Source organism: Chelonoidis abingdonii, chromosome 9 (assembly GCF_003597395.2).
Source record: "Chelonoidis abingdonii isolate Lonesome George chromosome 9, CheloAbing_2.0, whole genome shotgun sequence".
Lineage (NCBI taxonomy): Eukaryota > Metazoa > Chordata > Testudines > Testudinidae > Chelonoidis > Chelonoidis abingdonii.
Window position 1 is genome coordinate 79,185,476 of NC_133777.1, and position 13,358 is coordinate 79,198,833.

The 13,358-nt window shown below is 38.3% G+C and overlaps 1 protein-coding gene across 4 annotated transcripts in view; it reads left to right on the forward strand.

Annotated features, from left to right (window-relative positions):
* The window catches only part of CLPX (caseinolytic mitochondrial matrix peptidase chaperone subunit X), a 32,946-nt gene that overhangs the window by 761 nt on the left and 18,827 nt on the right, over window positions 1-13,358 (forward strand). For 2 of the 4 annotated variants that reach the window (XM_032766011.2, XM_032766009.2), the window contains exons 2-3: window positions 5,920-6,080; window positions 8,007-8,124. In XM_032766011.2, coding sequence (XP_032621902.1) covers window positions 5,920-6,080; window positions 8,007-8,124 — 279 coding nt within the window. Of the gene's footprint in view, window positions 1-4,371; window positions 5,750-5,919; window positions 6,081-8,006; window positions 8,125-13,358 lie in introns of those variants that run through there. The other 2 variants (XM_075069726.1, XM_075069727.1) reach the window with 2 other exon arrangements.

The following is a 13,358-nucleotide window of genomic DNA, read 5'->3' on the forward strand; positions in this document are numbered from 1 at the left end:
CTAAACGTCCGAAGGACGGGGCGATCGCCCCCAAAATAAGGAGTGTCGGTGGAGGGGGGTGCAAAGGAAGTGGGGTGCCCTGCTGTAGCCACAGTTCTCTCCCTCTCTCTAGCCTGGGTTTCGTGACTCGACGTTGCCGATGTCGATAATCTAGTTATGAACGGGATATATCGCAGGCTCAGTGCTGGGGCTGGAGTCAGGTCTAAAATGAGGGATCTGACTTGGTTTGTTTTTCTTTGTATAGCTCAGGTCGATGGCTCTTGTAAAGAAGGTAGTTTGGAGAAAGGGGGTGGAGGGAGTAGGAAGCATACTTGTTATTGAATTTATACAGTGCCAAACAGAGTTCAAGAATTGAAACTGTTTGTAAGCTAGGCCAATTGAAATGGATTTGTCATAGAACCAAAGTACACTTGGTAAGATATTAATCTCCAGCTGGCTTTGTTGTGGGTCAGCACAGAGGCAGTGTTGGGGATACTTTTATTAATTCCTGTCTAGACTTTTTACTGAAAGAAATCGCCTCCCTCGATTCACCGTGTGCAATATATTTATGGTTCTTACTGCCAGTGACATTCTAACCAGACTTTTATGTTGCTCAATCTTTTTAGGATCTTTAGTCAAGCAATGGTTTACTCTTTCACTAATTTTTTTTGTTCTTTTTTTAAGTTCAGAAGGCCATTTGATTAGTTCAGGCCTAAATGTATATTGATTGGCTAGAAGAAAGTTTTACAAAACTAATATTAAGAGAAATGTGTTCGGCAAACAAATAGGTTTTGTTAGGATTTAAGCAATTCTCATTAGTGATTAAATATAACATCATATTGATGAATAAACTTGCGACTAACTGGAACCTTCAAATTTATTTTCATAGTTTAAACTAGAAATGCAAGAATTAAAGAACATAAATGTTAATAGTGTAAGGTGATGCTAGTAACACGGGTAAGGAGTTTTAAACCTGCCAGTGCCTGTTTAATACCTGTGTAGTGAGCACAATGTTTTGTCAGCCTCAGTAACAATAGCTTAAGGTGGTAGTTCAACAAGGGCTATTCATTAAATTGCATGACCCATTCCAGATTCCATATCTGCCAGCCTGGCATGACCTACATTGGGAGGTTCAAATCAATATTTTCAACTCTGAACTCTCTACCTTACACGAACCCTCTAAAAGCAAATACAGTTTAAAAGGTAAAAAGTTCTGGACAGTATCTGAATCAAGTATTTTATATAAACAGTATATCCAATGTTTTTCTTTGTTCAAAATATATAATGTAAATTGAATCTATAAAGATAAATGAAAAACTAGAAATTTCAGAATAACAAAAATTGATTTTTGAGTCCCACTTCCTGTAAAAGTTGTAGAAGAGACTATTCATATTTTGCCATATAATAATGCCTGCAACTCTCATCCAGTATTCTAGGTGCTTGTGGTTGACAGCTGTTGCAATCACTGATGGAGCTAACCCTGTAAATGGTAGGAAGTTCAAGGATGGTCTGGTGGTTAGGGTGCTAGTTTGGAACTTGAGTTCAATCTCCTGCTCCATCACAGACTCCACGTGTGACTTTTGTGTCTCTGTGTTTCAGTTCCTCATCTTTAAAATGAGATAACCTAATTTTGCTACATAACTGGGATATTGAGGATAAATACATTAAAAGATTGTGAGGCACTCAAATACGATGGGATAGTACTAAACTGAGGTAGTGGCACTGCACATTATATAGCTGCTGTCAAACATAGCAATCACTTGAGTAAAATATTTTATTTTTCATGTGGTATATACATATGGATTTAGCAAAACATACTCTACTGGATATCAACAAGCTGTTCAGTTTTGAATTGATTATTTTTTAACCAATCACAAATTTCTTCAAAATAAATTGTTGCTGTAAAGGTGAAATAGAGGTGGGGAATGTTGAATCCCTCAGGGTTTTTATTGGAATGTGGAGTGGATATAAACCAGGTTTTTGACTGGAATGTGGAGTATTCCTGGAAAATTGCACTTTATGATTACTTACATTTTATGGAAATAGGTGCAGTAACTTTCTTCCTATTTTACTCTTTAGGTACATGTACAATAAACTTCCTCCAAAATAATCAATTTTGAAATTTGCGAGGTGGTTCTGTATCATGAAAAGCCTTCTCTCCATCTAACCAACTCGTACTGGTGATACCTAACTTTGCCTTCTTAACCTACTTACACCGTCCTAAACCCAGCCTGGGTGAAAAGATAATACTCGCAGGGTGCCCTGAAATGCTCTGCCAACATCTTTCTCCCAACCTTTCCAGACTACTGTACCCCTTTCTGTGTGTAATATATGGAGCTGTATAAATGAGTCATTGTATGAAATTTTAGTTTATTCTGACTTTGCTAGTGCTTTTTATGTAGCCTGTTGTAAAATTAGGCAAATATCTAGATGAGTTGCTGTACCCCGTGGGTATGCATACCCCTCATTGAGAACAGCTAAACTAGAATGTGTAAACTGCCATGGTATTGTTGCTAATACCACCCAGTAAATAGTATCACGACCCAGCAGAATCTTTTAAAATTGATAGGTTGTCATGGTTTTTACAGTAATGCTTGTCAGGGTTTGAGTAGCAAAACATTTAACTGTTAGTATTATCATTTAAATACTGCTTTTCATCTTCAGAGTGTTGTAAAAATATTTTACTGAAAGGACACCAACTTTAAATATACATTTTGAATTGATAGCATCCCTTTTAAAATTATATCTTAATTACCTTAATTCATGCTAGTATCTTGCTAGTAAACTCTTTTTTTTTAAATCTGCAAATCTGATTTGATTAAATGTCACTGATTGTGACTTTGCAGTAGCAGATGTTGGCAGATGGTTTTTCTTTGATTGCATGTATGTAATAATGCTCTTCCTTGTTATTGTCTATCCTTCTATTAAAGTAATAAGGTGTCATTTTCAAAAACCCTCGTCTCTCAACTGACATCAAGAATTTAAGCTGAAAGTCCTAATAATTTTGTTTATTAAATCATTTAAGATATATTCTCTTATTGAAATGTGTGCATTAAGGGAATAAAGTGTAATGTTGAGGTGATTGATAGCCAGTGAAAAACTCTGAAGGTCAAATATTGGAACAAAATTACATGTCTTTCTTTGAACTTATTTTAACAAAATCCTTATAAATTAAAATGATATTTTGATTTATGATGAGCTGTCTTAGAAGTGACTGGAAATCATTTTTTGTCTCATTGCAAACCAACTCTACTCATTGTATCATCCATATCCTCTTCATTTGTGTGTCCCTGCTTTAGAAGGTTCTGCTGCGATGATAAACTTTCAGGGGATGAGATTTCTTCCCAGGATTCAATCCTCCTCCACCTATCGCTGTCCAAATTTAGCTGAAATAAAAAATAGGAGCTGACTGTATATTGCTATATCATTATTGTTAAGTAGCATTTTCCTATAGGTCACCCCTTAGAATTCCCCTCATATTGTTTACTAGTTATGTGTAGTAGCTCCCTAGCATGAAGTATAGATCTCAAGTGTATCATTGCTACTTGGAATTTTGTACCATTTCTCTTATTTTAATCTCTATCAAGGATCGGCAGCCTTTGGCCCACGGCCTGCCAGGGTAAGCACCATGGCGGGCGGAGCTGGTTTGTTTACCTGCCACGTCTGCAGGTTCAGACGATCGCGGCTCCCGCTGGCCATGGTTCGCCATTCCAGGCCAATGGGGGCAGCAGGAAGTGGTAGCCAGCACATCCCTCGGCCAGCGCTGCTTCCTGCAGTCCCTGTTGGCCTGGGATGGCGAACCGTGGCCAGTGGGAGCTGTGATTGGCCAAACCTGCGGACGTGGCAGGTAAACAAACTGGCTCTGCCTGCCAGGGTGCTTACCCTGGCAGGCTGCATGCCAAAGGTTGCCGATCCCTGATCTATGTAAATGCTTTTAAAACTGTAGGAATAATGTAGGTGGGCTCGTACCCACCCAAGTGTGGAGTATTTCTCCCAGGCTATTGCAAGAATACCAGCAATTTGGGTAGCTTAATGGAGGAGGTTTTTCATGTTGGGAATAAATAATTTAAAACAGCCAAAGTTAAAAATAGAATATGTAGTTTAAAATTTGTCCCCACTGTTTATAGAAGATAGCCATGCTGCCAAACATAACAGGCCTCCTTCATTTCCCCCTTAATAATTTGTTTCTTCAAATCTGACCTTCTGAAAATTCCTGGAAACTGATTTTTGGAAATGTTTGCAAGTAAGCGTCAAGGATTCTGATTCTGCCAAATGAAGACCAGTGTACTACACTTCTAAAACACTTACATGATACATTTCATATGATTAGGAGACATTTCAAAGGTCATTTCATTATTATCTCTGCAGTTACCTCATTTCGTAATACATGTTAAAGGTTGATTTTTTTTTTCATCCTGATTGGGCTTTTTTGTATCTGTCACTAGCGTACTATAACCTCAATTACCCAAATGTTGCAGGGAACCTGAAATAATTTTGAGTTATCAGGAAAATCTTTGATATAACAGATATTGTGGTGGGGACTTGATGTTATTTTGTATAACTCAAGTTTGGACATTGAGAGCTGAACTGTAGTACTGTTTGCTAACTAACCACTACTGATAGTTTGGTCCTGTCCATACTACAGGCTTCTGAGGCATGGATATGGTGGTCAGAGGCATGAGGAGATCTGATCCCTGACAGACCTAGCTGTGCCAGTTAAAGTCCTTAGTGTAAAACCTGCAGAACTGTGCTTCTGTTGTTATATCTTGTATAGGTTACTTTTATGGAGTGTGTTTTGGGNGGGGGAGGGGGAGGGGGCGAGGAACTGGAATAAGCTATATCAGCAAAAGTGCAGTTTTGCCAGTATAGGCTGTGTCCGTATGAGGAGTGTTTTGCTAGTATAAGATACTGGTATATCTATAACAGCAAAGCGTTCCTAGTGTAGACATGGCCTTCATTAATCACTAAACAGTTTAATCAAAATCAGGCCTGGTCTGGGATGCCATCAGGATTAAAAAAGAGAGCAATTTTTTGTAAATGTAGTTTTTTGTTCAAACTAGAGTTCTTGACAAACTTACGCTTGTGAAAATCATTTCATGACTTTGTTGCCACTGCTAATGTGTTAGGTGAGAGAATATGTAATAGTATATTAAGTGGTTACTTTTGTTCTGTGATTACATTTTGGACACAAATCTAGAGGATTGATGTTAATTGAGTACAGCTGACTAATTGTTATTTGACTATAATGCTAGTAGAAATCTTCACTACACTATAATGGTGTAAAAATGGGATCTACATTTGTCTCTTTTAATCTGTATTTTTCTGCATGGCAGTATATAATGTTATGGGGATGTGTGTATACACACTGAGGTATTTGGGGGATACTATTTAAATTTTCATTATTATACAATTCAAATGCCCATTGTATGTGAACTGTCTGCTGAATTAACCTGTTAACTTAATTGAAAATATATTCATCCCTGTGAAGACTTTAGAAGTAGTGTTCAGTGTTCTGTTGACTTCCTTAAGTCAAAGGAAATTCAAGCTTGTATTCCTTCATCTTACTGTAGCTCTTCTTCTGCTTCAGAAGGAACTTTCAAATAAATCCTATTTTGAATTGTTCTGAAATGCTGGTGACTTTTTGACGAAAAGGAAATTCACATTTTCCTTCAAAGTCCTTTTCACTGCCATATGATAAGGACTGAGGAAGTTATGAAAAGGGGTTCTCCATACACAATATATTGGCACTTCAGATGTCTTCTGATAAATGGTAAAATACTAGCTAGAGTGGAAACTATTATATCTTGTTCTCTCTTACTCCATAAAGCAAACTAATAATAGATAATGTGGCGTATTTTCCCTGTTTTACACACAGTTTGTTTGGATTGTGGGGAGCAAGATGTGTGCCCCACAGACTTACAGGATTTGTTTCATTTCCAGGTATTACTTGTGGTCGTACTTGTCTCGCTGTTTTAGGAAGAATTGGGACTTTTGAAACTCAGTCTCTAAGAAGGATTCCTCTTAGAACTTTTTCAGAAACACCAGCATACTTTGCTTCGAAAGATGGCACGAGCAAGGATGGTTCTGGCGATGGCAATAAGGTAGTCTGCATACACTACCTGTTGCTTAAAGGGGTCTCTTAACCACACTCCTTTCTGAAATTTCTACCTACTGTTACAAATCACCCTTCAGATTACTGTAACTGAAAAGATTAGAGGAAAAATATTTTCATAGTACGGTTTTATACTGTCAAATGCACAAATACTTTTATAGTCACTTTTCCCTGTTGTTTAGGTCTTTTAAACAGCAAAAAGTGAGATAAATATTTTTGAAAATATTGTGAAATATGGTTATAAAACCACACACATTTGCAGATAAAAGAGTTTCAGGTACTACTTCTAACACTTTTAAAAAAAACTGACTCAACCTTGTTTTGGTGTTTTGAAACCAGAGATATTACAGTTTTCTAATTACTTCTGTAATATGTTGCTATGGAACTAAAGAAAGGGTTCTTTGTGGAAAGGACTCATCTTAGTCTTATAATATGTTTGTTTGCTGCTCTTGTTATGAACTTTTAATCTTTGTTTTACCCATTCTTTCCCTTGTACCTGCAATTAATAAGCAGATTCTTCAGGTGTATGATTACCTGATGAGTTGCTCCTTAGTCAGCAAATAGGATTTTGGAAGGGGTATGGAGTACTTCAATAACTTTTATTTACACTGATATTTCCTGGGATGTGAAGGACTAGCAAGGGGCATGGACAGATGTGTTGGTTTTTCAGAGGCTCCTGTGTGTGTGTGAATATATATATATAGTGAGTCTATAGCTGTTACGATTACAGAGAGAACCTTCAAAATGTAAAGAGGGTGTAGCCAATGTAGTGATGTCTATATAAGTTTTCAGAGAGCCTGAAACAATAGCTTTGAGGTATGGACAGCTCCATCTTTCAGTGAGTGCTAACTAAGATACTTCGTGTCAACATTGATAAGCAGTGATATGCTAACAAAGCATGTGTTTTTAAAAAAAAAAAAAAAATGAGAGCGGGAAAAAGAGGAGATATTTCTATCATTTCCCAAAATGCAGGATGTGCCTTAATGAACTAGTACTGAAAATTTTAAAGTTGAGATGGATAGACCTTTAATAAGAAGTGGTGGGGTTGCTGGAGGGCACAGCTAGTTTAATTTTACCAAATTGGGGCTCAAATTTCAAAAGTTTGGGAAATGAGGCATTAGTGGTTAGAACCTAAATTTTCAAAAGGGGCTTGTGATTTTGGATGCCTTAATTTTTGAGTACTCATGCTGAGACACCTTGAAAGGGCCTGTTTCTGAGAGGATGGGTGCCAAATATATTCTGAAAAAACAGGTATCTTAAACGTATTTAGACTCTAAGGTCAGAAGGGACCATTATGATCATCTAGTCTGACCTCCTGCATGACGCAGGCCACAGAATCTCACCCACCCACTCCTGTAACAACCCCCTAACCTATGTCTGAGTTTTTGAAGTCCTCAAATCGTAGTTTAAAGACCTCAAGGTGCAGAGAGTCGTCCAGCAAGTGACCCGTGCCCCACGCTATAGAGGAAGGTGAAAACCTCCAGGGCCTCTGCTAATCTGCCCTGGAGGAAAATTTCCTCCTGACCCCAAATATGACAATCAGTTAAACCCTGAGCATGTGGGCAAGACTCACCAGCCAGCACCCAGGAAAGAATTCTCTGTAGTAACTCAGATCCCACCCTCTCTAACATCCTATCACAGACCATTGGGCATTTTTCAGGTTGAGCATCGAAAATCTCTGGTCACTTCTTAAAATGTAGACTTCTGTCTCTTGAGAAAATGTTAGCCTGTTTTAAGCATGAAACTTTAAACTCTCTTACTCTAGATGTTTGAAGTCTTTTTCACATACTGAAGAGAGACCATTTTAGCTGCCAATTTTTTTTTCATTATATACAGTGGTATGTATAATGAAACAAATCTGAAATTCATTGTATGGAACTAACAATTGAAATATTATTTTGTTGTTTCTCATTAGAAATCTGTCAGTGAGGGAGGCAGTAAAAAGTCAAGTTCTGGAAACTCGGGGAAAGGAGGAAACCAGCTGCGGTGCCCAAAGTGTGGTGATCTGTGCACACATGTAGAGACCTTTGTGTGTAAGTGTTAACAAAGGATTATTGTGTTCTGATTTGTATGGATGATTCTCCATTTCTATAAAACATTGAAATGATTGCTAAACTAAAATTTTAACCATTCTATTCCAATTGCTAAGTTTTATTCTGAATACTGAGAATTTCAGATACTTATGCCATGCATATAAATATCCTGCTGTGATGGTGTTAATCCAGAATAATGTGACTGACATTGTAAATCAGGAGTAGCTGCATGAGTGTAATCAGGAGCAGAATTCGGTCAACAGTATGCAGAGCAATATTGTGAACAATATAAGCTTATCTGAACTATTACGTTTTGTATCTTAGTGGAAGAGGTGTTCATGTAAAGTAACAATATTACTTCAGCTCCTGACTTGCTTTCTAATAACTGTGTGCATGATTTTTGCTTATTTACCATTAAAACCTTTTTCTTAAGCAATAGGAAGAGTAGGATGAATTGCTGATCCACTAAGAGAATCACCACATTTTAGAAAATATTAGAAGAATTGTACATTTTGGACTTTATAGGCCAGAATAAGAGCCATAGTGTATTCAAAAGAGTAGTTGAGTTCACAATGAATGGGGGGGGGGGGGGAAATAATCTAACATCAAATGCCAGACCACCACTGATGATGAATCTTATTTTTGAAGTGCAGCCTTTGCCTTCCCTGGACACTTTGTGTACCGTACAGCAAGAATTTTAATACATGAAGTTTAAAATATTTAGAATTAATCCTTTTAAACAGAAGATTAAAGAGGTTGTAGCACAGCAGAGATGTTGAATGGAGGAGCAATGAGGAGAGTAATATGACTCTAGGACTAAAAGTAGTCATACTTAAAAGCACTTTGGACAGATAAGCTGAGGCAGTTGTCTAGAGCAGCATGAATCCCATGCCTTAGGATCTACTAGAGTGAAGCACGATCTCTTGCTTACCTAGCAAGTAATAGAGATCACTAAAAATTGGGTTGTCAGAGCACAAATATTCATCAGCTTCTTTTGTTGAGACTTAAGGATGAGGTCTCAAGAATAGCCAGGCTGTGCTTTAAGGGTTAAAAACAAGGTCAATTTAAAGTCCCTGTAAAGAGTACAGGGTAGGTGTAATATCACAAACACCTAAACTAAAAGCAGATTTTTGATGCTTTGTTCTGAACAAGCTGCAAACAGATAAGCCTTGATAGGAAGGTATTGCAGTAATCCAACTTTATGGTCCCAGGGACATGTCTTAGTGTTGCAAGATAGTCCCAAGATAGATAAAGGATCAGCCTGAAGGAGGGACTGCTTTTCAGAAGTGTTAAGCTCCTGCAGCTTGCCTTGATTTCAGTTAAAAATAGGTGCTCAGAATTTCTGCAAATCTGGTGCTAATTGCACAGCTGGAATAAACACTTCAGACCCTGTTCACCACATGAGACTTTCCACGGAAAGGGTGTAGTTGAAAGTGAGGAAAATATTCTTAATTTGATTCAACCATCTTCAGAAGACGCCCAGTTGTAAACAAAGACATCAGGAAACTGAGTCTCAAAATTACTATCTCCACCTCTCTTACCACCCAGACCAGGGTAGATGATGAGGTTGTTTATGTGCATACATCTGGAAACATCATCCAAGAACTGCTTCAGGGAAGAGTTCAAACTTGTTGGATCCATGGGCAACAGAGAGACACTTACATATCATCAGTGTCACAAAGATACTTTAACCTGTGTTTAGAAATGACCTTGCCATGAAGCTCATACTCTTATGATGTGGGAGAGTAGCTTGGCTGATATATTTTCAATTTAAAAAGATCAGAGCCAGACTGGAACCTAACCAGGATATCATGGGGCACATAATCAGAATATCAGGGTTGGAAGGGACCTCAGGAGGTCATCTTGCCCAACGGGGGACCAATCCCCAGACAGATTTTTGCCCCAGATCCCTAAATGGCCCCCTCAAGGATTGAGCTCACAACCCTGGGTTTAGAAGGCCAATGCTCAAGCTGCTGAGCTGAGCTATCCCTCCCCTCTAAGACTGAAAAACAATTACCTTTCCTTAAAAGGAGGATTGAGGCTGATGGAAGTTTGAGAGAACTCAAGCATCAAGATACAGTGAGTGGATGGGCTCTCTTAAGCAGTTGGATATTCCTAATTTCTCATCACTCTCGAGAGGCTGGGATTTAAAGAGTCTTTTTAAAGGTCCTTTTATACAGTGCAGCATTGCAACAAGTAAGAGTGGAACCAACTCTTTTTTCTTTTATGTAGGGCTTGTTATAGAGACTGAACAGAGGGAGAGCTGTCATTGGATTCCGAGTAACTATGATCTTTAAGAAAATCAGTTGTCATTGCTATAATAATTCAGATATTCCTTTTAGGCTTACATCAGTTTCTTCCTGAAACGGTTGGACTCCTTACATCTTTTTTCAGTTCTCTTTCAAACTGTTAATTTGAGTACCGTACACTTTTTCCCTAACTCAATCTGTTTTTGTTACTCTACTTATTTTCTTTTCTGCGTTTATTTGCACTATAGAATGCAGAATAGTTGTGGGGAAGCAAGCTGTGTTCTAATCCTCCTTAAAGTGTCAAAATTTCCATCCAAGTTCATTCCCAGAACTATTAATGAGTGGTTGTAGTCTATGAAACAGACTGTAACTTGATCTTCAGCTAAGCCTGTAATGCCACTACTTTAAAAAGACAAAACAAAACTGTTGTTTTGACTTGTAAATCTTCAGGGTTTTAAGTACATATTTACTGACTAAGGAAAACACATTTATCCAGGATGTGCCCCACACACTTAAAAAATTAAACATCAAATTAACTCTGTACTCATCTTGAGATGATTAACAAAATGCTAAAATGGAATTGAGTCAGAGAGCTTCTTTATTCATGAATCAAGTTGTGAAGAGCCACTGAGTGGAGGAGCGACAGCTTGACATTCCAGTGCAGCTTGTTTGTAATGTGCTTCTTTATAACATATTGCTGCAAACCTTGCACAATGGTTTTGTAATTCTGTGCTATTCCAACACACTCATCTTTCCTGGGCTCTTTGGAGGTATTAAAGGGATCTTGGTGGTTCTTACCCATTTGCTCAACACTCCTTGTACCTGGCATTAGGTGTCAGGCTGTGTGGAGGGAAATCCTGTGATCAGTGCTTCCTTCAGTGAGATGAAATTCATGCCTGAGACATGAAGTCAAAACCACCTGTATCTTTTGAGCCTGAGTATTGCTGATGTAAGTACTCTTAAAAACAGGCATTGTCATCACCTCATTCTGCCGGGATGAACTCCCTGCCCTTTCCATCCTCCGGAGCAGGGTTTTCCTGTCATGTTTAAACCTGTTAGGAAATTAGTGGCTTTCCTGCCCTTTTTCCTTGACGACATGCTCTCTCAGAGCAATTGCAGTGTAGTAACTATCTCCACCCCAGAGTGTAGATTCAAGCTTTTTAAAAAATACTATTGCATCAATTTTTTGCACATATGTGGGCAACACTGTCTCTGGTGTGACATGCCTTGCACCTTACCACTATAAATACTGACTGGGCAAATAGGGTGTAGTGTGCAGCCTTCAGCTTGCCATGGGAGCAAAGTCAACAGTTAAGCTTAATGTCCTTTTCACTGCCTGTTGTTGTATCTAAACATTTGCAGACCTCATCGTGCCAGTGAAGTTATTTGAAATTGGAACTATTGCACAGACACTTGTGTATACTTATTAATATAACATTATTGCTGGCTCTGGAGATCTGCAGGGCTGCTTACACCTCCTCTGTCCAGGGCAAATTGTTAAAAAGTATGACCTTCTGTGAAGCAGGTGACTTAAAATGTTCTGCCAGTTGCCATTGACACTATCGTTTTAAAGTCTAAAATAAAAAGGTCTGAAGTTTACATTTACAGAGTCTGTGGGGCGTCAGCACAGTGTTCAGCAGCCCCCCCTCACCCTCAAAAAAAACCCACACTCCCATAGTTTCCTAGTGGTTCTGGTTCCTTCCTATTTGAAAATGAGCATTGCTGTGGAAACTAAGTAATCTTATTTTCCTTTGTCACAGCTGTAGGAAGGAGCATGAACTAGTGTTCGGAGCATGAAACTCCAAGTCAGAAGATCTTGGTGCTAATCCCAGCTCTTTCACTGACTTGCTCTGATCTCAGGGAAAATGCGGCACAATGGTGATTTTCTCTATCTGTAACCTGGGGGCAGTAGATACCTCAGAAGGGTATTGGGAGGCTTAATGTTTGTAAAGCACTTGAAATCTTCCAATGAAAGCTGCTGTAAAAGTGCAAAATATAATGCCTCGCCTTTATTTTCCTTTTTCTCCCATGCTTAAGGGAGTGACTATATTCGTGTTCATTCTGTGGTGCTAATGTTGAGTGCTAGCATTATGTGAGAGAAGAGAATGCTCCCATGGTACTAGCTGTCAATAAGGATGTCCGAGATGTTCTGAGTTTGTGCACGTGCGCACACTTTCCCTGTGATATTGGCAATTGATAGTATATCATAGGAGGGTTGCTTGCAAGTGAGTGACCTTTGCTCTTCTCCACTTCCCCCTTCCTCCTATGATATCATCAGTTCATGCTGTTACTACTGCAGTGTTCCATCTCCTCTGTTCGGCTTAAAGGAATAGGATTAAGAGCAAGGAGGTTTCCACAGTGCAGCAGCACTTTGATAATCTGTTAAAATTAACAGATTTGTATTTTTTTATAAAAATCTAATTTTATTTGTGCAGCTACAGAATTTTGGAGCATATATCTTATCTGTTGGATGAGTTTTTCCTAACATCTGTTCTATGGGAAGCATGAGCACGATGTAAAAATTTGTTTGGTTCTTGTCATAGGTTGACAATAAATTTACCCAGAATTTGCCAGTGCAATCTGTTTTCTAAAGACCTTTAAAAGTTCAGAGGATTGTTATAAAGTTCTTCACCTAGTCATTTTAATGAGTAGTTATTTGTCAAAGCAGGTCATGCTGGACCTTTGGCACACTTAACCGAGGACATTCAAGTGCTGGAGCAGGAATTGAACACTAATGTTGGATTATGGTTCTGTTGTTTGAAATCATCTAGAACTGATGCCATTTTCTTTGCTTTTCTGAAACAGACAATAGTTTTAATAGTGCCAGTGCTTAAGTTGTTATAAAGTATTTCTGAATCTGATTCTTTGTCTTTCTTTGAAGTCTGAGTTTCTGCTGTCCTAAAAATTGATTCCCAAAGGCAGAAAAGTGTTCTTCTTAAGAAAATCTATTTGTTCTTGAAGTTTTTTATTATGACATCTCCAAAA